Genomic DNA, 25705 nt, shown 5'->3' with positions numbered 1-25705 from the left:
GGTGAGTTCCAGATCCCCATTACCCTCTGGGTGAAAAAAAATTTTCCTCACTTCCTTCTAATCCAGCTACATGAAGAGGCTTAGGGAGGGAGTTGCAGTATTGTGTCGTACAAATAGAGGATGTGCAATCCTTGTTAGCGTTCAAACTGCAAGCTGTGCTGTGCTATGACCACAGTTGATGTTATTTGTTGACCAAGTAAGATTCTAGAAGGAAACCTGTCTTACTGATTATAACTTTTTTTTGTATTTTAAAAATAAGGAGGAAAAGCTACTGACTCCAAAAGTATAGAACTCTAGAACACCTTTAGGATTTTAAACATTACAAGGTTTAGTAAAAAGAAAAAAACTTAAGCACATAAGATTAAAGTTACACAGTTGAAACAGCCTTACAAAACATCCCCCCCAAAAATCTCACTCGGTCAGAACATACAAGTAAACTACTTGGTAATAACTCCCTTATAGATTTTTAACCATAAAAGTCCAGTAATATTACCCCTAGGCAAAACTGCTGTTACTTTAGTAAAGATATACCGCACGGCTCCTCAAACACTTCCACTCTGCTGTGGAAATCCAAGAAAGTTCAAAAAACAAGCTGCTTTCTGAAATAAAGGCTTTTCTGGTTTAAAACTGGGTGACTTTATTCAATTCAAATCCTTCACAACTTTTCAGGACTCCAGCACACAGAAGCTGTAAAAAAAACACATCCAGAATCATAGCTCTGTGCCAAGTACATAGGTCACATCGATATCTGACAAAAAATTCTAATGGATTTCTTCTGCACCCTCTCCAAGGCCCTGATACCCTTCTTAGAACTGAACATAATACTCCATCTGAAGCCTAACTAGTGATTTATAAAGGGTCAATATAACTTCCTTGATTTTGTGCCTTGCCTCTATTTACAGAACCTAGGGTCAAAGGCTGCCAATCCTTCAGGATTATCTTACAGTCTTAAGAAACTGAATCAAGAATCATGCAATTGAATCATGAGGAGGTTGCTCACTTTCCAATTGATCTGGGAAGAAAGTATGTCAATAGGATGGACATATTGGACGATTGATGACAGGAGCATAGGGGTGGGGCTGTGGGACATCATGCCATAAAACCTCTAGGAATACTTGCAATGAAAGTTGGATCTGATATCTAACAAGGATCTTGAACTTTTTTTTTAAAACAGTCTTATCAATTTGTCCTGCCACCTTCAAAGATTTGTGTATTTAACCCCCAGGTCTCTTCACTCCTGCTTTTCCTAAAAGATCCACATTTTACAAAATTATACAATATAGTTTATACTGCCTCTCCCCTTTCTTCCTCCGAAAATATTGTCACTTCACAATTCCACTTGAATGGTGGAAATACTAAATTTGATTGTTTATCTGACCCTCTGTAGGTGTTGTTGAAGGGATAGCGCCATCCCAGGTCTGTGATGCGATAAACCCAGAGCCAAAACACTGAAACAGTATCCGCCACCAGCCATCCCGATCAGAGCCACAATAACCAAGGCCTACACCTGGCTGAAAGAGAAGAGGCAACAATTCAGCAATCCTCTCAACCAAACCAATCTGACTTGGTCACCAGGGGAGTAAACCAAGAGAATTCTTACTGCACAGCTCTTGCCACAAGTCCTGTTCCCACAGCAACCCCAGCAATCACCGTCATCGAGGCCAATGAACATCACTATTGGCAAAAGCATCTGCAAATTAAAAAGAAAACAATCCATTAAGTGGTTGTGTTTTAATTGAAATATACCATGATTGTTTCAGCCAATCAATAACAGCAACCTCTGTTGGACCAAAATGGCATTTCCATTCCCTCAGATCAGTCAATCTACCCTCCCTCTGAATGAGATTGCCATTTCCTGCTACATCATGGAGTTATTGTTCTGTGGATCACCAACTCTGGCTACATTGCATTCCTGGAGGTTTCAGCACAATACCTCGCGCTAACCAAACACCCCAGCATTCTTCAAAGCTAGCTACTTCCTCCCACACTCCTTTTACCTGACTGCACACCAACACTTCTAACCCAGCTACCACTGCCCCCTCCGCCACTCCTCCAACCCAGCTATCCCTTCCAATTCTTCTAACCCAGTTACCCCCCATACCACCAACCCAGCTACCCCTTCCAATTCCTCTAACCCAGTTACCCCTGACACCACCAACCCAGCTATGCCTTCCAATTCTTCTAACCCAGTTACCCCCCCATACCACCAACCCAGCTACCCCTTCCAATTCCTCTAACCCAGTTACCCCCATACCACCAACCCAGCTACTTCTTCCAATTCTTCTAACCCAGTTACCCCCCATACCACCAACCCAGCTACCCCTTCCAATTCCTCTAACCCAGTTACCCCCATACCACCAACCCAGCTACTCCTTCCAATTCTTCTAACCCAGTTACCCTCCCACACCACCAACCCAGCTACACCTTCCAATTCTTCTAACCCAGTTACCCCCCCATACCACCAACCCAGCTACCCCTTACAATTCCTCTAACCCAGTTACCCCTGACACCACCAACCCAGCTACGCCTTCCAATTCTTCTAACCCAGTTACCCCCCATACCACCAACCCAGCTACCCCTTCCAATTCCTCTAACCCAGTTACCCCCGACTCTTCCAACCCTTTAAATAAATTCTTCCAAGGGTGGGAAGAAAGGGGGGTGTTCTACCTTTGGGGTCTATCCTTTGCTGATCAGAAGGGGACGGCCGTCCTAAGATAGAACTCGCTCCTTCCTTCCTACCCACCGGAAACTCTGAAACCAACCCCCTCCCAGCACACCCGCCTCCCCCTCCCTAACCTGCCCAATCTCTCCCTGCCCAAGACCCTGGACTTACCTGGCTCTGGAATCCACGGGCCTTCTTCCCCCTCCTCTTGAAGTCTTGATCATGCCAACTAACATGCGCTTGGCGCTCCCTGGACTGATGGAGATGCTACAACAACAACAACTTTCATTTTAATAATATCTTTAAAGTAGTTAAATAGCCCAAGGTGCTACACAAGAGCATAATTGGACAATGTCTGAAACCAAGCTATTAGAGGAAATATTGCACTAGATGACCAAAAGCTTGGTCAAAGAGATAGGTTTTAAAGAGTGTCTCAAAGAAGGGGGGCAGAGAGAGAGACAGAGAAACAGAGAGAGAGGTAGAGATGCAGAGAAATTCAGGAGGGAATTCCAGGGCTCAGCCTCTAGGCAGCTGAACACATGGCTGTCAATGGCGGAGCGATGGAAATATCATGAACGCACAAGTTGGAATTAGCGGAGCACAGAGGTACTGAGGCAATAGAGAGAGTAGTGTGGATTCACTAGAATTCTGTCTGGTTTAAGGAAATACACATATGGAAAGTGAGCTGGAGTTTTTTCATTAGACAAAGGGACATTCAAGGATGTTTTGGTAGAGGTGTTTAAAATTATGTAGGGATGGGACAAAGTAAAGAAACCAACTGTTTTCAGTGATTGAGAGATATAGAATGTGGTGGCATCGATATAAAAGACAGAAAAATGGAGAAACTGCTTTTAATAATATGGGATTCAGATGCTGCTAATGTGAAAAATAATTACCAACATGGTCTGTTTAGACTGAAGAGCCTGTTGCAATTATTGTAATTTCTATACAATGCTATGTTAACCAAGCTAACAATGCCATGAAACGATAGAACTGTAGAAATCGAGACATGACTGTTATGTTACTGTCCATTCTGTGATCTTTGAAAAGCCAAGTTAAATAATTAAATGAACTGCAGTCAGATTGTTCGCAGAATATGTTTTTCCTTTTAATTTGCTTTGTCGAGATTGGTTTAATGTAGGACGATTTGAATGGCACATTCATCACTGCTGTGTACTTGAGTAACTTCTCACTGAGAACGTTTTCCTTGTGCGCAATGTGATAGCCCCATAACAGTGACGATTAGGTCAGAGGGATCTGTAATTCCAAATGAGCAACTCCACCAAGCTAACTCAGGAGCTTATAATTAGACTCATATTGTCTGTCACACGATATAATCAAATTAACTTATTTCCCAAACCATTCATACAGCACTCTGAAGCTTATTTATAGTTATTGAAAGACTGCAGTGTGTAGGATATTTACTGGCTGCTGATAGCTTGTGTGTTGCTAAGTCCCATGGGCCCTTTGCAAAAGCATTAATGTCCCAAGCCAGAGTGAAAGCTGAAGACTATCAATTTGATTGCTCACACCCTTTGTATATTCTTGTTAATCGTCAGTTTTTTTTGTTGGGATCACCTCCCTATGTGAGCTCAGTCGGTAAGCAGCCGTCAAACAACTTGCAACTATTCTTACTACATTGATGTTGCGGGGGGGGGGGGTAATTTAAGATTTATACCTTTTATTCCATGATGGAACTATGGTACTAAAGAATGATTACATTTTGTGTCTGCATCATTTTAACTAATTGAAAGCCTGAGAACAAGCAGAAAACAATAAAACGGTCCATTCCAGTTAATGGAATGCAAAATAGTTGCTTCGGTAGAAATTGTTTTCTATGTGTCAAAGTGCCTGAGTGTACAGAATAAACTTCTTAATAGAATACTACAGGCAATAAGCCCAGCTACTTCTGCTTCATGGGGGAATGAGATGTTAGGAACACTCTGGGTGGATGAATTAAAATGGGCTGCATGGCATTCCACATATGTAACTATCTTGTGAGCATTGTTACAATCCCCATAGAGGCCAATAGCTTTTAAGAGATTTGTATTCCCCAGTGACCGACAGAAAAAAATCACGTGACAAGTTTTCACGCTTTAAGACTTTTACTGTAACAATCTAAAATCAACATAGACTAAACATTACTTAATAGTCCCACCTTCAGGTTGATCCTCCACCACAAGTTACCTCAGGGATTATACCCCATTGTTGGCAATTCCTAACTAGAAGAGCAGCACATTGACCATGGTTGTTAATTGTATATTAATTGTGCTTTTTGTATGCAAGCAGTGTGCATGAACTAGGCATTCATTTGAGCCCCCTATAACTAGACACAGACTGAAACTGTGGCTGCTGGGTTAGGAGGCATATGCTTGTAATGTGTAACTCTGCAAATAAATATAAAAGTGTGTAAAGACTTGTTCCAGTTCTATCCTTCACCAACCGGTTTCTGGTAATGAATAATGGTAATGGAGAATGGTTGCCCAAAGGTGAAGGTTGGAAGCTAAGAAAAAGATTTTCGAACAGAGAACTATAATGCTGCTTCTGAAGAGCCATAAGTTTACAATTACAACACAGAAACCATGAAAATAAAATTTAGCAGAATTGATTTGGCTGAGTTGCAAATTCATGTAAATATTTTAAAAATACTAAAAATGTAGAACTGTCACTCCAAATGATGTGACTACATTACCAGTGTGAGGATTATCTATTACCACCCGTGGGTAGTCTGATGTTACACACAGATCTTACATACCAACTTCCACAAGCACAGGTTCCAGTACAGATAGATAGGAACGTAAAAGCACACTGGATTAAATAAACCACAAAGATGGTGAAAAAAAAATCCAAAATTTGTAGTCCTTCTTTAAAAAAAAACAGCCATCACTGTGGTATTGTTCGTTTAGATGGGTGACTGGCAAATTCAGTACTTCAGACCATCTGACACAGAGGGATTTCGATGTAATGTGTTTAAAGTAGTGCTATTGACCCAGTTGCTGCTGTCAAGGGATTTAATTCATTGGAAAGCAGACAGGCAGGTGTAGATTAGAATTTTAACCAGGTGTCTGGATCAGTGCCCTCAAGACCTTGTGGGGGAAGATGGTCTAGTGATTATTCATAAGTGTTGCTCCTGCCTCAACTCTCTGATTTGAATTGAGCAGTCGTTGCCAAGTTAGGTGGGTTGATTCTGTTCGGGGAGAAGGGCATGGAGGTAGTACGATTTCATTGAAAGCTGACCTCAGAGGTAATGAGGTAGTAAAGTGCTGTAAGAAGCACTGTGGGAACAGATGTTTCTTCAGTGGTCTTTGTGTTAATTGTATTTAATAGTATACAGGTGATGGGCATTAACTGTGGATTCATTTGTGCCCCGGCCAAAGAATGGAAAAGACTGAAACTGTGAGATTTGGTGAGAGTGTACGTTTGTAATTTGTTTCTCTGCAAACAAATGCTCAGAAAAGTGTGTAAAGATTGGCTCCAGTTCTATCCTTGACCATCTGGTTTTCTGGAATAGAGCATTGTTGCCTAAAGGTGAAGGTTGGAAACTAAAAGGCAGAATTTTACCCTCCCAGTGGATGGGTTTGCAGGCTGGTGGGGGAGGCCCATAAAATGCCATGGATGCCTATCTGTTTGCCCCTGCCCCCAATACAATTTTACAAGCAGTGGGGCAGCTCTTTTGCCAATTGAGGGACTTAAGTAGCCCGCACCACTATTTCATGGGTGGCAGGCTGAGGTTGGCAACAGGTAGGAAACAAGTAACACTGCTTGAGCACCAGGCGGCAAAGGCAGGGAGTTTCCTCCTTTATGGGCCAGTTTGGATCGGAGGGCCAACCACACTCAAACTCCAGAAAGCCCCCCCCCGTTCCCCCTCCCACACTTGCCCCTGATTCCCCTCACCCAGCCTGGCAGCCTGGCCCTGGCGTTAACCCCCTCCACCCCACTCCAGCATCCAGCTCCAGTGACATATGTGCAGTCCCAGTATTGGCCAGCGCTCCTGATTGGTTGTCAACACTTGGAGGCAGGCCTTCTTCCCAGGAAGTCTCATCTCAAGGCAATTAATGTCCCAACGGATGTTAAGCCTCAGAATTGGGTTGAGTGGAAGATATGCCTGTTTCTGCATCCTCCCACAACATTCCAGACAGAAAACTAAAATCCTACTGGCCATTGTGGAAAATGACAAAAAGCAAGTGTAAACTGTCAGGGTACGATTAACAACTGATGTTCTTGGAGTTTGAACCATATCACCAGTGGAAGAATGAAGCAGATATTTGGACACAAGTTATGTTCTCATCAATGAGTAAACAAGGTATGCCCATGGCATACTTCCTGCAAGAAGTAACATCAGCAGTATCTTGAGTGCTAGATGTCCAGCTGTTGGATAATTATGGAGGTTTGGACCTTGGCATTCTTGGATGAAGTTTACAAAAAAAAGATGATCAGTTAAATGCAGAGAAGCATGGTCAGACTTTGATAGGTTTTAAGAAACAAATGGTCATTCCATGGAGAAATAGATTATGGACTTCAACAGATTGTGAAGAAGGTTGATGAAGTTCATTTGAGAATCCCTGATTCAGTATAGCATTTAAACTGCTGGATTGTGCTGGACAGGGACAGGATCCTGGTTCTAATTGGTGTTCGGTTCCCAGAGGAGAAACCCCCATTGGATCAGATGTCTGCTGCTTTGAAATAATTCCTGGACAAATAGTCATTTGCTTCAGCCTTTGTGGAACAAATGAGACATTCCACGATGACACAAAGAATAGAGGACTCATGATTTCCAGGTTTCAAAATTGTCCAGATGCTCAATGCGGATGAAGTCCATATAATGGAAAGAGTTAAAGAGAGACAGGATGAAAGCACCTTTAACAGATCTGGTAGTTACAGCAGAAGACAGAATTGTTTTAGTCTTGTGATGAATGTGTTAGTTACCGATTCACTCAAGTGTGCAATACCAAATAGTACTTGCACTTCGACAGTACGTGGGACAGGTTGGTTGAAAAGTTACCTTGATTCACTTAGTCATGAAGCTAGATGCATGATTACAGAATATTAAAGTACTATTTGCTTTAAGTTTGGTGGTGGTAAAATATTGAGGTCACTAAAAAAATGTGTAATTTCATGTAAAATAGCTGAAGTAAGCTATTTTATAAATATTGATGTTGTTTCTTGTGAGATAACTATGCAACTGAATAAACCTATGAAAAATGCACAAATGAAGCACGAGAAGGCATTTATTTGTGGTTAACCTAACGTTATTGTAACCTCTTAACATATCTGATGTTTCTCATCAGTGTTGGACAAGTATTAATGAAATCAGGTGATAAGAATTGGAGGCAAAAAGTGAATTTTCTCATCAGTTAGATAGACAATTTGCTCTTCCCACATGTGAAAGGTTAAAAATCCTGCTTCAAAGATCTATGTGTGGTTGGTGAAGAGTACACAGGCTTATAGAAAAGATTAGTGAGAGATATGAAATCTGTAAAGGTATCTGAGCACTCAGCCATTGTAAGCCTTTCATTGGTACGTGACTTTAACAAGGTATTGGCCAGGTATCCACAGGTATGGGACAAAGACAGAAATATTTTCATTCTACATTTTGTAGACCTGGTGACCAGATTTAGTCTTTCTATAACAATACTTTGTAAGGGCAGATGGGCTCTTATGGACAAAATCATGGAAAAATGGATAGGGACTAGATTTGGGACACCAGCAAAGTTCCTGATGGAGGGTAATTTACCTATGATGAGTTCAGAGGCATGTGTGAAAACATGAACATCATGCCCATGAATACCACAGCTGACAATCCTTTCAGCAACATACTCTGTGAAAGGGACCATGTGGTGATCAACTACATGCTAAAATATAACAAACTGCAAGTTGACAACCATCCCAGCATGGGTCGTTCAAGCAAAGTATTCACTCTGGATGATTGGAGGGTATAATCCCTATCAATTAATCTATGAACGCAATCACAAACTGTCTCCTGTGCTGTATGATAGTCTTCTAACTCTAGAAGTTGCTACAGTTTCTTATTTTCTGCACATTTGAAAGTTTGACTTGCAGTGAGATGGGCCTTCATCAAAGCGGAGGTCATGCAACCAGGTCTTCGAGAACAGAAAACTCCATAAAATGACAAAGGCTTTAGTCTGCAACATTGTTGTTGTCACCACCCTTCTTATATGGCATTGAGACTTGGGTCATCTACCAAAGGCACCTTCGGGCACTGGTGAATTTCCACCAGTGATGTCTCCACAGGATGCTGAAACTGGGAAGACAGGTGCCCAAACTCCGCAACCTCACTGAAGCCAGCAGTCCTCCAGCATCACAACAATGATCACGTGAGAAATGGATTAACACAGTGGTTGCTGGGTTAGTAGGGGTAAGCTTGTAATGTGTAACTCTGTAGATAAATATAAAAATGTGTAAAAATTGGTTCCAGTTCTATCCTTCACCCCCAACTGGGTGTCTTTGTCACATACCTGTGGATGCCTGGCCAATACCTTGTTAAAGTCACGTACCAATGATAACATTTAAATTGGCCGTGTAGAATGAAATTGTAAAACTTAAAAGGAACTGAAAAATGGTTTTTGCATTGCAATCTTGTAACTGAAAATAGATTTGAGTTTTAAACCATGAATTCAAACCAGTCATTTATAGGGAATAAATTGTGAAACAACAGTTTGTTTTGGATACCCTTTCCATACCTGTTTACTTGCCAATAATCCCTAAAAATGTTTGTAAAGACAACAGCAAAGAAAGAAATGTTCATCAAATTACTTAATGAATAAATTCAAGAGTGAATGGCTCTTTGCCAGACACTGAAATCTGCTCCTCCAAAGAGGGAAAAAGACTTAAATTTTGCTGGAAATTTTAAAAGTGTGCCTAAGAAAATGTTGTAATATTGCACTGGATTAGATACAGTCAAAAGATATGAATGCAGGCCAGCAAAATAAACATTGTCCAGGACTTTACGGTCAGTGATGTAGGAAAAGCACTCGCTGTTCATTACACCTACAGTTCTTCAGACTTTTGAATGGCAACTGGCTGTCATTGGGCATCTGACCCAGAGCAGAGCCCTGTATTGTGGAATATGTGAAAACGGCAAGCACCAGCATGGCACTTCAATCAATCAGTTTGAAGTATCCTCGCTGATACATACAGAGGATAATTGAGGTAGCAGGCAGGTACAATGGAGTCCTACCTACCGACGAAAATGACGGGTTTTCACACGATAGCGTCCCGAACCCGATCATTATTTATTCACTTGCGTGAAACACACCATTTCCATGGCGAGTGGGCTCTCAGTTGCCCACCTGCCATCGCCCCGCTGTTGCATCGCCCCGTGGCCGCTATCTTTAAAAGGCAGCCGCCAGCAAAGCACTCATCGCCGCCAGCTCACCACCGCTGCCTGGCCAGCAAAGGCAAAAAGACTGCAGCCCCCCGCGTCAATGATGGGTCCCTCAAGCGACTGCTGGAAGCCACGGAGGCCCACTGGTATGTGCTCTACACCCCACTCTGGCCGCAAGATGGGCAGCAATGTCACCGACCTGTCTTGAAGCAATGGCAGTGGTGGTCAGTGCAAACACCCTGCAGAGGAGGACAGCCACCCAGTGCCGCAAAAGGGTGAATGATCTCCATTCCGCCAGGGTAAGTCACTCTTCTCATCACTCCTAACTCACACACTCACAATCCCATCACACATCCACAGGGCCCTCACTCACTGCCAGTACAAGGGACATCACCATTCACCCTTTCACACACACTGTCATTGTCCTCATCCTGTCCATGGGACCACTCACCACCCACTCAGGCCAGGCATGCTTTTCATCTGGCCCGGCAGGAGTCCTGATACACTCTCCCCACCTTTATCCATGCAGGACAAACTGGCTCACAGTAGGAGGGAAAGGTCGCAGACAGATGGAGGGATGCCAGAGATCAAAGTTCTGACAGAATTCAAAAACAGAGCCATCCAGCTGGCCGGCGATGACTGGGACCAGTCCTGTGTTGACGGTGAGGTTGGCAGAGCTCTACCAAGTGAGGATCCAGCAGTGCGACATCCATCAGACAACCATGCCGTGAATGATGTGTCCTGTTTCACAGGCCACTGCCATGCACTAATTATCTCCCCTTGCTTTCGCAGGCACATCTGGGAAACAGCCGACAGAATCCATGACCCAGGGCCTCCAATCAAGCCCCAAAGAAACCTCTGAGGAGGAATCTGAAGGCACCTTCCGTGAAGTCCCATCACAGTGCACACCCACACCCTCCACCAGCGCAGAGAGACACACATCTCGGTGGGACCTAACTTTAGAGTAGCCTCGGGATCACAGTCTGGTGAGCACATCGCACTTTCTGATCTACAGCATGGGCAGGCAGGGACTTCCCAGGTGCCTAGCACTCGGAGGACTGCTGGAGGCCAGAACGTTGCTGAGTCCGAGTCAGATGAGGAACCTCTGGACTCAGTCATGTCACGGTTGCAGGAGCTGCAAAGACAAGCTCAGGAACATCAGGAAGGGTGTCCGCTGCACTCCTCAGATTCCAATGGAGGAGCCTATCTGTCTTCAGGCTGAGGCGATAGCACCAGCTTTACAACGCACCGAGGTCAACACTGGCAGGATGGCAGCCACCATGGAGACCTTGGTCCAGGACGTCACTCCTGCACTGCTACACGGGCTCAACTCCATCACTGATGCCATAGTTGGCCTCCAACAGTGTGTATGCGAGAGGGGTGCTGGGCAGCTCGATCTCACTCCAGCTACCCCTTCCGCTCTTGGAGTCAGCCAAGGGCCCTCGGGCACCAATAGGGAGGAGGATCAGCAGGTGCAAGCTCCAGGGCCATCCACCCAGGTCACTCCAGGAGTGACCAGCCCATCTGACTCCCCTCTTCCTGTGACCTCCACAGCTCCAGCTTCACAGGCCGAGGAGGGTGCCACTGCCGCACAGCAGGACCCTGAAAGCAAGCTGGGTCCCACCAGGTCTCAGCCCTCCAGAGGACACTCACCAAAGTCATCACATACAGGGCGTCACAGTCAGCAGGCAGCCTCCACCTCTGCTGTGGATGTCCGGGGAGCACTGAGACGTAGCAGCAGGGTTAGGAAAGTTAGGTAAAAGTAGTTGCACAGCCTGGCCACGGGTGTTGATCACTTGTACATACTGTTCACTATTGTCAGTAAACTCCTAAGAATGTCTCCCTGCCTATGGCTTCTTGCTCTGATGAGCAATGTTCCTGTCACTCAGATGTGAAATCTTTCTGCACAAGTTAAAGGCAAGTGTCTTAGTCCAGGGCCTCTTCCCTGTGCGGCCTTCAGACCACAGTGATGGCCCAGCCTCACACTCCCTGGAAACATTACTGATGCCTGCACCTTGGCGGTGCTGGTCATTGCTGCCAGAATGTAGTGGGCAGGTGCCACAGAGTTCTCTCATTCTCTCTGTGTGCTCTCAGCACCTTTAAGGTGGGGCTGGCCCCCATCGCACCAGCATCTGCGATCAGTGAAGCTGTGCATCAGTGCTATAGCACAGCAGTTGGTAAAGGTGGTTATTTAAAATCCCAGTGGGAAACATTAAACAAATGTCATAACATATATTTTCAATTGGTATGTTTCAGATGCAACTCTGAATTCAGAAATGAAACCACCAAGTATCCAGAGGTTTTAATATATAAATTAAATATTTATTAATTTTAATAAGAAATTGAACACATACACATCTACAAATTACTACCATAATAACTAGTAAACAAATGCCCAAATTAATCACTCCCAGGGTAATCTTCCCCAAGGCAACAATAGCCCATAGCCTTAAACAGACACCAGGCAAAGCACATTTTATCTTACAAATTCAAAAAGAGGTTCCTTTTAATTTGTTTCCTTTGCAGACAATTGTAAGCCTACAAGCACTTAGATGTCACATGCTTCTAACTTCCACACACAAAACTCTCCTGTATATACCTAGCCTTCCCTTTGATTGTAAATTCTCATTATATCACCAGGCCCTTTGAACTCGTTATAAAATAAAACCCCTGTCATTGTACCAATTTTATTAGTAATATAAACACATTGCTTGATGTCTCCTAGCTAGGTGCAAGAATTCACCCCGAGTCTTTGAATGGTTTATTCAACAAAATGTAAATATACTTCCTACCTTACTGTTTACATCTCAAAACTACTACACATCAAAGCACCCAAGCTAGCTGGCCTTAATCCAATTAAGACACACAGGCACACCCGCAGACACAGACCCCATTACAAGTCCAATTTAAAACAATTTCCAGTAACATTATATACATTAATAGCTTCATGACAACCAGCTCCTGAAGGGCTGAGGTGCTGAAGCCAGACACAACGTCAGATGCATCTGAAATTCCATGGCTGTGTCTCTGTGATGGCCCTGATCATGGAGCGAAAGTGAGCTGCCCTCGGCCAGACAGGAGTCAGACATTCTCAGATGCTGTGTAAAAATCTACGGAGTGTCCTCACTGCATGTTGTCATCATCCTCCTGCAATTGAGTGATGATTAGGGCCTCCACTGCGTCTCCATGACAGGAGCATTATCACAGAGTGTATTGGCACTGTCATAAGCCAGACTGGAGTCAAACTTTCACAACTGTGACGTGAGGATCTATGGGGACACCTGACTGCATGTCATCATTATCCTCCACAAATCTGACAGGTATGAGGGCCCCCAAGCTTACCTCCCTCATATAGTCTGTGTGAGAGCCTCATCCCATCAAAGTCATCACCAAGAACCCCCTCACCCTCACCCCCATCAGCATCCTTCTCATCGAGTACACCTCCAGCTCCTCCAATGCTCCTCAGCTAGCTCTTCTTCCCATTGCAGTGCCAGATTGTAAAGGGTGCAGCAGACGACGACAATGTGTGACACCCTCTGCAGACTGTATTGCAGGGCTCCTTCAGACCGGTCCAGGCACTGGAACCACATCTTCATGGTCTGCCGCCCCAAGTTGTGAGCTGCTACATGAGCCTCATTATAGCGTCGCTCTGCTGCAGTCTGAGGCTGCACACAGATGTCATCAGCCATGGCCTCTGCAGGTAGCCCTTGTCCCCAAGGAGCCAACCCTAAGCCTCTGTGGACCCTGGAAGATGTCAGGGATCTGCGAGCAACTCAGCATGTGGGCATCATGCACACTCCCTGGAAACCGTGCACATACCTGCAGGATGCATTTCTAGTGGTTGTGTATCAGCTGCACGTTCAGTGAGTGGAAGCCCTTGCGGTTGATGAAATCCACTGAGTGTAGCAAATGACCTGAGCACCACCTGGTGTGTGGTCAATCGCTCCATGCACCTGTGGGAATCCTGAGATCAGGGTGAATCCAAAGGCCCTTGTATCCGGGCTGTCCCGGTCCCTGGCGAAATGCATGGAGAAGATGGCACCCGTGACCTCATGGGTGCATTTGTGGTTGGCAAATTGTGAAATTCCAAAGGGGTCACCTGTGGAGCCCAGAAAAGAGCATCTGGCATAGAAATTAAGTGCCGCGGTCACTTTCACAGCCATTGGCAGAAGATGACCTCCATGTCCCATTGGCGCCAAGTCCTGCAGTAAGTGGCGGATGTGAGCCATCAGGTCCCTGGACATGTGCAGTCGTTGGTGACGCTGGTTCTCAGTCATCTGCAGGAATGGCTGACAATATCTCTAGATCCTGGATGTAGCTAGGTGCTGACCAGCCATGGTTCACTGTCGCTCCTGGGCAGCGTGTGTGGGAGTCCCTGTTGCCCCTCCTTCATGAGGTTGTTGCTCCTGCCTTTGCACAGCCAGGAGACTCAGTCACCCTCTCCTCCGACTTCTATGGTCTCTGTAGGCCATCAGGCATACAGCTAGGATCCATGATCTTGACATGGTCTTCTTGCAGCACGAAAGAGATAGAGACTTGGTTATCATGGCTGTACTTAGCGCCTTTCCTGGCCCTCTTTGTGACCGCCTCTTAACACTTCCCGGAGAGTGCTGTTCACCCTTTGGATGGCGAGAGGTGAGTGCTCTGCATGGCTGCCCTGTCAACCTGCGACATGGGGGGGGTCACTGGTCCAAACCGGGATGCTGGGGTTGCAAGGGGCTGTGAGCACCTCCAGCAGTGACTGCTACATGACCAGCGTTGGCGAGGAGATTGTACAACGTGTGCAGGCCAACTGCTCTGCGGTCCAATAAAGTGATGGCGGACCGTGCTGGGTTGGGGGGGGGGGGCGGTGGTTGTATTTGGGAGGTTGGTAAGGTATGGAACGCTTGGTGGCCCTTTGGTGCCTCCACATTGCTTGCATGGATGGGCAGGCTAGGTATCCGATCCCAATCATATCACTGTGGCTGCGCCTGATCTGTCTCAGTTGCAGAGGCATGGTCGCTTTATACAGGTGCCTCTAATGCGTGGGCCACTCCCCTTGATTACCCCACCCCCTACCTCGATTGCCTGTGCACGGGATGCAGCGCCAGGGCAGCAGTTGACCCCCCCACACCCACCGACAACAGTCGCCTCCGAGGCTGGCCAGCACTTGCCCCCAGACACCCCCCCCCCCCCCCCCCCCCCCCACCCCCCCTCAGCAGTTGCCTCCGGGGCCAGCCATCAGTTTCCACCAACCCCGCCCCACCCCCCAACCCGGTGCCCCTGAGGCCTGTAAACAATGGGTGAGCTGTGGAGAATGCCGCTGCTCACACCTCAGTTCCCCCAAAGTGAAGGCCGCCAAGTGCACGTGGCCTGGGTGGTGCTTTCCCACCGATGGAGACGGACGATACGGCGGGGTTCCAAGAGCCTGGCGGGACTGCCTTTTACAATTAGCTCCCCACCGACTGATGGCAGGAAAGACGGCCCACCCTCGGTGAGCTGAGCGGATGGTCGCGACCTGCCTTCACGCCATTGTGAAGCAAGTTGCGCCATGTCTTCCGCACACGCCACCTATCACACCCACCACCAGCGGGCTCGGGAAATTCCACCAACAGTCTAAACCAGGAAGTATCAATTAGACTTAATTCACTGTAAAATTATCTACGGGAAGCAAAATAAAGAACGGGAACGGTAGGATAGAGAAAGTTAAGAAACAGAAATAAAAAGTATTAAAAAATGTTTAATTTTTATTTTCATAAAATCTCTAACAGCACTTTAATTCTAAAGGACTGAGAATCCACACTTGTACTTTTAATTTTTCACTGCCAGAGAATTTGTATGTCAATAATTATCACTGATCATGCTGATAAAAATTCACAACTTTGTCTGGCATATTTCATGGGTAACCGCTGGAAATGTGCAGCAGCTTCATGTCCTTCCACAGATTCAAATGCCTCTTTTATTGGCGGGGTTCTATTATAGGGCAGCCTATAGAGGAACAGGGTAACTCAGACCGGCAACTTTCGGATTTCCATGTTTAACTGCGCGTGCGCAGACTCCGGAAGTTGCTTTTCAATTTGCTCCACATCCACAGTGAGCACAGCCAGCCTCACCATCATGTTCAACGCAAAAATCTAGCCCATTATCTATCAAGAAAAAATAGGCTGGCACAACATTATTGCTTTTCGATTCTCTTCAGTGCCCATGACTGGGAAGGCACTGAAGTCAAGACTCTATGCACAGTCTCCCACTCCAGCTCACTCTTTCCCAAGTCTTCAGAACTCCTTTCCTCTTTCTCGTCACCATGTTGTGGGCTTTTCGAACCAAAGCTGCCATCACCTAAGCACATCATCTTAATATAGCTTAATTTCTCTTCTGGTCTTCTCAAACTAGCATTCTTCCAGATAGTTCTTGGGCTTTCAACCTTAGCTTCTCACTGTAGAATAATTTGTGTCGAGTGCTTCTTGCTGACTTCGTAACTGGAGCCGCTCTTCACAAGAGTCTTTTAGCTTCTATTTTGGAAATCACCAAACCCATTCTGGACCGTAAGATTTAAAGAATAACGAGAAATTTTATTTAACCAGCACATTGCTACATACCAACATCGTATTTGTATGCTTGTATGTAGAAATACGCTGGTTAAATAAAAATTCGATGTGATTAATCTCAAGTGTTTTCTGCTGTTATGTTGCCACATGTGCACAAAAATGGTGCTGTATTGCCCTGATTTTCAGCGTTTGCAACACTTTAAAGCAATTCATTTGATGTTGATACACTTTGGTACCTTTCTTTGAGACGTGATAACGCGCGATGTCAACGCTACGCTCTCTCTCTTTCTTCTTAAAGCTTAATTTCATATCATGCACGACTCTCAAGGTGATGAGGAGCACATAAAACAATAACATTCAATGAGATAAACCCAGGACTGATCAACTAAACATTACAATACCAATCCTAAATTCATCCTAAATCATATTTGCAAAATAACCTAGAATCCAATTGCGCAACCATCTGCTCGAGGATCAGACCCAGCCCATAATACTTTTTGGCTATCTTCAGCCACAAGGGCACGCTGTGATTCCCACCATGGTCCCTTGGTGATAATCTGACCACGTCCAAACAGAGACCTGTCATGTCCACAAACTGGCCAATGGACATTGTGACCTCTTGCTATCAGGTCCTGTGTGGCAGACTGGGAGATCCCCTCTTCCAATGAGAGCTTCCAGGTACCATCTGCGTAGAAAGAGACATTAGTTGCCCTCTTGTTCTTCATGACTTGTGTGCAACAGCGTATTTGCTTCAATCAATATGGATCATTAGCACAATCTTCACTTTATATGTATATGTTATGCATATATTTAAAGGGAAACTGGTTGTATTCTGAGAAAGCTCATGAAAAAATGGCAAAATTTAACCATTGCTAGCTGGCAACACCAATGGGGAAGATTCCTGGGCTGTACATGTTGAAGGGCATCCGAAAGACGTTACATGATTGAAAGACACTCAACTGCCAGAGAAGAAAGTTTGCAAAACTCTAAAGAGGGGCCCAAAAGTGAAGATTACCTTTTTTTATTTGTTCATGGAATGTGGATATCATTGGCAAGGCCAGCATTTGTGGCCCATCCCTAATTGCCCTGCAGAAGGTGCTGGTGAGCCATTTTCTTGAATCACTGCGGTCCATATGGTTTAGGTACATCCACAGTACTGTTAGGGAGGGGGTTCCAGAATTTTGACTCAGCAACAGGGAAGAAAGAGCAATATTAGTCAGGGTAGTGTGAGGCCTATCTGCTGAATCTATGTATTTTATTAAAGGTTCTTAAAAAGTTGGAGGGAGTGCACTTCTATATTGAAGTACCCTCCCTTCCCTTACATGGCTGCTGCTCTTTTCAAGCTGGAAGGCCTTTGATTGGCCCTTCAGTTTCAATAGCCTGCCTATCATCCTTAATTGGGCAGTGAACCTTCCCTCTGGCCTTTAACTGGGAAAATTACAAGTGAATTATTGTTTTCACCACCCCCACACCCCCAACCCCCCGCCCCCCCTTCCCGAGCCAGTTTCAGGACCAGGGAATAGTCCTCCGACCTCTGTTTCCCACGTCTGGAGGGGAAATCCAGCCCTTAAGTGCAAAACCTAGGCTGATACTTCAGTGCAGTGCTGAGGGAGTGCTGCACTGTCGAAAGTGCCATCTCTCCAATCAGGCGTTAAACCGACGTCCTCTCAGGTCGGTACAATTGATCCCGTGATGCCATTTTGAGGAAAAGTTGGGGAGTTCTTTGTGTGCTGGCCAACATTTATCCCTCAACTAACAAAACTAAAACAGACTATCTAGTCATCAGAATGTTGTGTGTGGGATCTTGCTGTGTGTAAATTAACTGCCGCGTTTCCTACTTTGCAACAGTAGCTTCACTTCAAAAAGTTATTTAATTGGTTGTGAAGCACTTTGAGGCATCGTGAGGAAAGACGTTAAACAACTTTTCTTCAAGTGGGTGTCCGTTCCAGCAGCCAATCAGAGAGAGAGGTGAAAACGGGGAAGGAGGCAGTCGACCTTCTCCATCTATCCAATTCATACCAAAATAAATGTTGGCGGAAGTGGGAGTGAAGACCCCACCCTTTCTGACTCATGTATTTGAGGCAGGAGCCAAGGAATTCAGTTCAAATACTAGCATGCTTGTAGACTTTGTTTGTACACATGCTTGACTGGCAGCTCTTTTCGCATTTCTGAGAGATACAGTTAAATCTTTTGTCGCGGTCAAATTCTGGAAGATATTTCTCAACCTGTCTTGTTCCTATTGTGTCTGTCTGATGCCATTGGTAGTCAATGAGACTGGACAGTCAACTACCATATACTACCATATATACATTCAAGAACACTGCAGTTTAATATAATAGGCACAATTACTAGCACTCTCATGTCTGGGAGGTTGTGGGTTCAATTTCCACTCAAGGACACAAGTATTTAGGCTAACATTCCAAACAATACTTGGGAGTTGCTGTCTTTCAGATGAGATGTTAAATCAAGGCCTTGTCTGCCGGCAGATGGGTATAAAAGATCCCACTGCACTATTTCAAAAGCCAGGGAATTATCCCTGGTATCCTGGCCAATATTGATCCTCAAACACAGATTGTCACATTGCTGTTGGTGGGAGCTTGCTTTGCACAAATTGGCTGCAGTATTTCCCACATTACAACAGTGACTACACTTCAAAAGGACTTCAATGGCTGTCAAGTGATTTGGGATGTCCTGAGATTGTAAACGGTGCTATATAAATGCAAATCTTTATTCTATACAAGTGATTATTATTTTCTATCTTGCAAGAAGGGATAGTTAAGTCTCTAAAGTCTACCGTCTGTCATTGTCACCATTCATTTATCCGTTTATTGTTTAATATATCTGTACAGCAGTTGTTAGTCTAAACTATGGTCTAGCAGGGTGCTTGTTCTGCATATCAGGATTTTCTGTTCAATCCCAGGGCTTAATGTAAACGATTCAGATATTGGCTGGGTACAATGCAGGGAGGGAGAAGTTATCTACGAGCCTGGTCTAAGATGCTGGGCAGAGTTAGCACCCTAAAATGTAGCAACATTCCCTGTTCTCATGACACTCTTTATATACTCATTCCCTGCAATGTGAATGTCACCAGCTATTACAAGTTCGATTGAATATGAAGTCAGTCACAACCTTCAGTCAGCAACCAGAATAAATCAATAAATCCAGGCTGTTGCCCTAGAGGTTTAATCAGGTCTTTTAAAAGTTTCAACACAATGTACATAGAACCTAGATCTACTGAACAACAAATACTATGACTGAAAGTAATATGTTGATATGTTGATAAGTATTTTCGATAAGCTTGTATCCAGCACTTCACAATTTAAAACATTAGCCAAAAGTACGCTAGAGTGTCAGCATTGGCTCAGCACTTTTATCTCTGTGTCAGGAAATTAGGGGTTCAAATCCCACGCAGAAACTTGAGCACATACATTAGGCTGATATTCCAGTGCCATGATGTGGGAGTGCTGCACCGTCAGTCGGAGGTGAGATATTAACTTTCAGGTGAGATATTAAACAAAGGTGCTGTCTGCCTTCTCACATGGATGGAAGAGATCTCATGGCATTAAATGATGAAAAGCAGGGGAATTCTCCCCAGTGTTCAGGCCAACATTTGCTCCCTCAATAAACGATACTAAAGCAGATCATCTGGCCATTACCTTTTTGCTGTTTTGTGGGAGTTTACTGTGCACCAATTGGCTGCCTCATTTCTCTATGTTGGAACAGTGACTGCACATGAAAAATAAAGCTCATTGGCTGAAAAGCGCTTTGGGATGTCTTAAGGTTGTGAAAGGTGCTATATAAATGCAAGTTCCTTCCTCAGACTGATCTGGTCGCATCATGTCCTGTTCCCCATGCCTGTCTCTCTCCTGCAAATGCCCCACCCATCCTAACACATACACACACATTCTTGCTTTGCTACCCTACCCACCTTTCAGGCTTCTGTTTTTCACTCTAAGATTTCTTCTTCTTCGATAATGATCAACATGTGCTCCTCCCTCACCCCACGCCCCCACCTCACCCCCACCGGCAAGAATATCAAGAGGAACTGTTGGTCCATTTCCTGCCCAATGCTGCTCTGTTTCAAACACAAATTGAGTGTGGTCAGGAGTCCAGGATCACTTTGGGCACATGGATGGATAATGGAAGGTCCAAGAAATATTTTGCTTAAATTCCCAATGCAGCTCAATTATAAATGCTCGATCAACAATCCAATTATTTGACAAAGTGAAGAACTACCTGATTTTGCACATTCCACACAAAAGCGAGGAGCATCCAGTGCTTCTTGTGGGTTCATCCCAAACTCCAGCATGTTCAGCAATACCTTGCAGGTAAAGAAAGGAGCTCGGTTAAAACGGGTCAGATCAATCCTCTTGGTTTTAATATCCCAAGTTGAGACTAGGCATGAGTTGGATTATCAATGCAACACTCTGGCTAGTTGCTCGAGGAGCTTAGTTCCTTTTCATTCATATTTGCCATATTTTGTTCAGCCCAATAAAATGAATCCAAGACTTGCAGAGAGCATTTTTCGAGAGGCCTGGGTGATGGGACAAGGGCTTTAGAAAGACTTCACCAAGATAAGAAACAACCCACTGAGATCTCTGCTCCTCCCAATTCTGGTCTCTTGACCACCCCCAATTTCTTTCACCCAACTATTGGCTGCCGTGCCTTCAGGTGTTAAGGCTTGAAGCTCTAGATTTCGCTCCCTCACTGCTCTCTCCTCCCTTAAGACTTTCCTTAAAATCTACCTCTTTGACTAAGCATTTGGTCATCTGCCCTAATCTCTATTTTGCGGCTTGGTGTCACATTTTGTCTGATAATGCTCAGGTGAAAGGCCTTGGAGCATACGGCTACATAAAGGCGCCTTATAAATACACCGTTATTTTTTATTCTTTCATGGGATGTGGGTGTTGCTGGTGAGGCCAGCATTGGTTGCCTGTCCCTAATTGCCCTTGAACTGAGTGGCTTGCTAGGCCATTTCAGAGGGCAGTTAAGAGTCAACAACATTTCTTTGGATCTGGAGTAACATGTAGGCCAGACCAAGTAAGGATGGCAGATTTCCTTCCCTAAAGGGCACTGGTGAATCAGATGGGTTTTTATGCCAATCACTAGCTTTATATTCCAGGTTTTATTTATTGAATTTAAATTCCACCAGCTGCCGCGGTGGCATTTGAACCCACGTCCCCAGAGAAATCACCTGGGCCTCTGGACTACAAGTCCAGTGATATTTCACTACGTAACTGTAGATCGTAAGGGACAGGGAAGACTGAAATCCTTGTGTGTAACAAACCAAAGCTAATCTGATGAATAAAGGAGAGGGAAGGGAAGGTTGGGCAGTTGCAAAAATCATGCAATTCCTGTTGGAACATTGGAACTGTCCTGTACAGAATAGCTCTGCGCTTACCTTTCTCCACACTCACTTTCTGCTTCCCATGCAGTGAGTACTACCTGCAGTGTTCTTGGTACATCAGCAGAATATTGTTCCCAAGCTACCTAATCTGTGCAATAAATGCACTCTGTCACTTAGACAGAACCATAGACTGCTACTGGAATAGTCTCATTTTATGCTCTAAATCCATATCTGTTTTAAATAGCAGAATTCTGTGCATTTAATCTAAATTCATGAACTAAATTAAATTTTACCAGATTAAATAGCTTTAAACTGTTGAACTGGTTTAGTCGTTTTCTGTTTATATACAATTTTTGAAGTGCCATTGGACCTGGCTGATAAGGAAGTTTGATGGCTGTGTCAAGAGAAAGGGTTGATGCTGGTACGCACTACACTAATGCAACAAGGTTCAAATCTGGCAATTCTTTTGAGTCATGGCAACTGCAGTTCTCAAAGTAAACTGAAGTTGCAAATCCCTGATTTAACCAACAGATGGAGCAGCGAACCAGTTGTTTTGAAATGACAGTACGGTTTTTCAGGAGTTTACGCTCCCAATCCTGGCTAATGGCTGACTAAACATCAGTGGAAGTTCCCTCTAGATGTGTGAATGACCTAATCTAGTATGAAAGTACAGTATTCAATCAGAATTCTATATTTTAAAACATTGTGACTGAACAATCTTTGAGACTGTCAACAACATCATCACCTCCAACACCAAGAGGTATATAGAATGGGCAGCTAAATGCAATTGAGGTAAAGATCTGCCATGATATAATGGGTGAAAAAAGACTTAACAGGCCTTTAACAAGCTGAATAGGCTACCTGCCAATTGCAGGTGGGAAGTCCTTCCGGCCTCCAATCCCACCTCTGGGAAAATGGCCCGGGTGGGGGGATGGGACCCGGGAGTTGGCACGCTAGCCAGCAACAGGAAATGTATGCACGGGCCCACCTCCGTGCTCCCATCGGGGCCTAATAACGCAGCCCCACCACCTGGAAGTTCCCCTCCAAGTCACTCACCATCCTGACTTGGAAATATATCAACGTTCCTTCAATGTCGCTGGGTCAAAATCCTGGAACTCCCTTCCTAACAGCACTGTGGGTGTAACCACAACACATGGACTGCAGCAGTTCAAGAAGGCAGCTCACCACCACCTTCTCAAGGGCAATTAGGGATGGACGATAAATGTTGGCCTTGTCAGCAACACCCATCGACAACAACTTATATTTATAAAGCACTTGTAATGTAATGAAATATCTCAAAGGCACTTCACAGGAGCATTATAAAACAAAGTATGACACCGAGCCACATGAGCAGATGACCAAAAGCTAGGTATTCTCAAGAAGTGTCTTAAAGGAGGAACGTGAGGTAGAGGGGCAGAGAGGTGTTTGGGGGGGCATTCCAGAGTTTGGGGTCTAGACAACTGAAGAGATGGCCGCCAAACCGGGAATGCAGATGAGGCCAGAACGAGAGGATCGCAGATATTTGGGAGGGTTACAGAGATAAAGAGGCAAGACCATGAAGGGGGCATGAAATAACGCCATCTAACTTACTGCTAGACAAAGCAAGTAACATAGAAGTAGAGCTATTTACACCTATCACAGCCCAGTGCCCAGTAAATAACAAACTTTACCTGCACATGGCCTTGAGGTTGCATGAACCCACCCATCACCCCAAAGCTACACACAAATTGTCCAGTGGCAGCAGATGTGGCAAGGGCGGGGATGATGGTGTGGTAGGGCCGCTTTCCTGGTGCCAGGCAATTTGGGTGCTCAGGGCTCAGCGAAAAACCAGCGCCTCTGTTCTAAAACAATAAGTCAAAGGAGAATAATATACAATTTTTATGATAAGTCAAAGGAGAATACTAAACCATTTTTACGTTAAGCCAAAGAAGAATAATATACAATTTGTAAAAGAAAAGTCATATATTGCCTTTCACAATCTTAAGATGTGCCAAAGCACTTTACAGCCATGAAGTACTTTTGACTGTGGAGATGTGCAGCAGCCAATTTGTACACAGCAATCTGATTTTAATCTGATCATCTGATTTTTTTTTAAGTGATGTTGGTTGAGGGATGAGTATCAGCCAGGACACCAGGAAGAACGCCCTGACTTTTCTTTGAAATAGTGCCATGAAATCTTTTAAGTCCACTTGAGCAATCATATAGACACTCAGTTTAACACCTCCAACAGTGCTGCACTTCCTCAGTACTGCAGTGGGAGTGTCAGCCTAGATTACGTGCTCAAGTTTCTGGAGTGGGACTTGAACCCACAACCTTCGGGGTTACAGGCAAGAGTGCTACTAATTGAGCCCCAAGTGAATCTTATTGCAGCCAAACACCTCAAGGGTGTTTTAGTTAGAACTGCTCCAAGTGGTAAATGTGACGAGTGTCCAGGAAGGAAATAAACAGCCGGTGACTGACTGTTCTTGGTAAGATCTAATATATATTCCAAGCTTTCCTTACACAGGAAATGAAAAAAAAATGAACCAAATCGATATTAAAGGTGTTTTCTGCAAAGTGACTATGACTCATAAGAATATATTTTACACAGTGGATAAAATCAATAATCTTTCAATATTATTAACCTCAGTTCCAAATATTCAACCAAAATGTTTCAGTATATATTAATGTTCAGTGCTCAACAAAAAATGTCTGATTGGTACACGTAGCCTGAAATTGGACAGGGGCAGGAACACAAAACAGCTGATCTAGCATTGGTTGCCTGTCATACACTCCTCCCCATATTCAGTTCCACTGATACAAATCGACTGAATGTTGGGTATGTTCAATAATGGGCAGCAATCCTGTTTCTGCTTGATTTGGGAGCCAACCTCTGTCCAGTTTCACCCCTAAATTCCTTCCCAGTTATAGTGAAGTTCCTCTATCAAAGCCGCCCCCCCCCCCACCACCCCCGTTTTCTGGTAGTGAGACAGTGATGACATCCAGATAAGGCAGGGGAATTCTTGTTTGGTTTGCGTCGTAAAACTTTTAGAAATAAGAATTGCTCTGGTCCTTGCTCTGTGTGACATTGTTAGGGTGTTTTTGTGTGGTTTTGTTTCCTTTAGTGTTTTATTAGCGAGAAAGTTCAACACGATGGTTCAGTATGGTGGAGGGCCAAAGAATAGCAGAGTAACTGATGCCCTGTACAGTCTAGCACTGATGTCAACTGGACACTGGACCTCGGCTTGGCGCTGAGTTCAGCCAGGCACGTGTCTTGGCCTTTGAGCACTGGTCAATAACTATACAGGGTGGGCTTCCATTGGGATCTCCCACCGGTAAACAGTTGCCAGCCATCACCAAGCAGGAAACTCTGATACAGCATCCAAGGGAAAGGCAATTGCTTACACGGGATGAAAGAGGTTCAAAGATCATGAGAGATTTTTTTTTTTGCTAAGATCTCAGATAGTGCCAAGCCTGAAAAAGGATGCGTGTTTGTGTCTCGAAGTGAGGATCCTCCAAGAGACGCCAGTAGCTTCTCTATCACTGATCCCCAGCCACACGCCTGCCCCCACACCCCCTCCCCCACCTCCACCACCCCCCCCCACCCCCACGCACCCCCAAATCCCAAAACGTCTCCAGAGTGTCTCTGGAATCATCAAAGAAAGGCTGGAAAATGGGCCAGCTCACAAGGCCCAGTCTCAACCCCCACTATTTACACGTGGTTCAGTCTGGAACAGGATAGGTTGCTGCGGGAGTGAGGGAGGAAAATAGGGGTCAGGCAGATTGAAAAGAAAAAAGGACGACGTGCATCTATATAGCGCCTTTTTACAACCACCGGGTGTCTC

The 25705-nt window shown here is 44.8% G+C and overlaps 1 protein-coding gene across 4 annotated transcripts in view; it reads right to left on the bottom strand.

Moving 5' to 3' along the window:
* Positions 1-623: 623 nt before the first annotated feature.
* LOC121275438 (glutathione hydrolase-like YwrD proenzyme) overlaps positions 624-25705 on the bottom strand; it is a 90896-nt gene continuing 65814 nt past the window's right edge. Inside the window, exons 9-13 of one of the 4 annotated variants that reach the window (XR_005942424.1) lie at positions 23552-23722; positions 20771-20855; positions 2834-2929; positions 1601-1690; positions 624-1511 (exon numbers count right to left, since the gene is read on the bottom strand). Coding sequence is in view for 2 of the 4 variants with exons in the window: in XM_041183034.1 (XP_041038968.1) it covers positions 16975-17219; positions 20771-20855; positions 23552-23722 (501 nt within the window). In the remaining 2 variants the exon portion in view is untranslated. Of the gene's footprint in view, positions 1691-2833; positions 2930-15708; positions 17220-20770; positions 20856-23551; positions 23723-25705 lie in introns of those variants that run through there. The other 3 variants (XR_005942423.1, XM_041183034.1, XM_041183035.1) reach the window with 3 other exon arrangements.

This window comes from Carcharodon carcharias, chromosome 2 (genome assembly GCF_017639515.1).
Source record: "Carcharodon carcharias isolate sCarCar2 chromosome 2, sCarCar2.pri, whole genome shotgun sequence".
NCBI classification, from domain to species: Eukaryota; Metazoa; Chordata; class Chondrichthyes; order Lamniformes; family Lamnidae; genus Carcharodon; species Carcharodon carcharias.
This window is presented reverse-complemented; position numbering and strand designations above follow the sequence as displayed.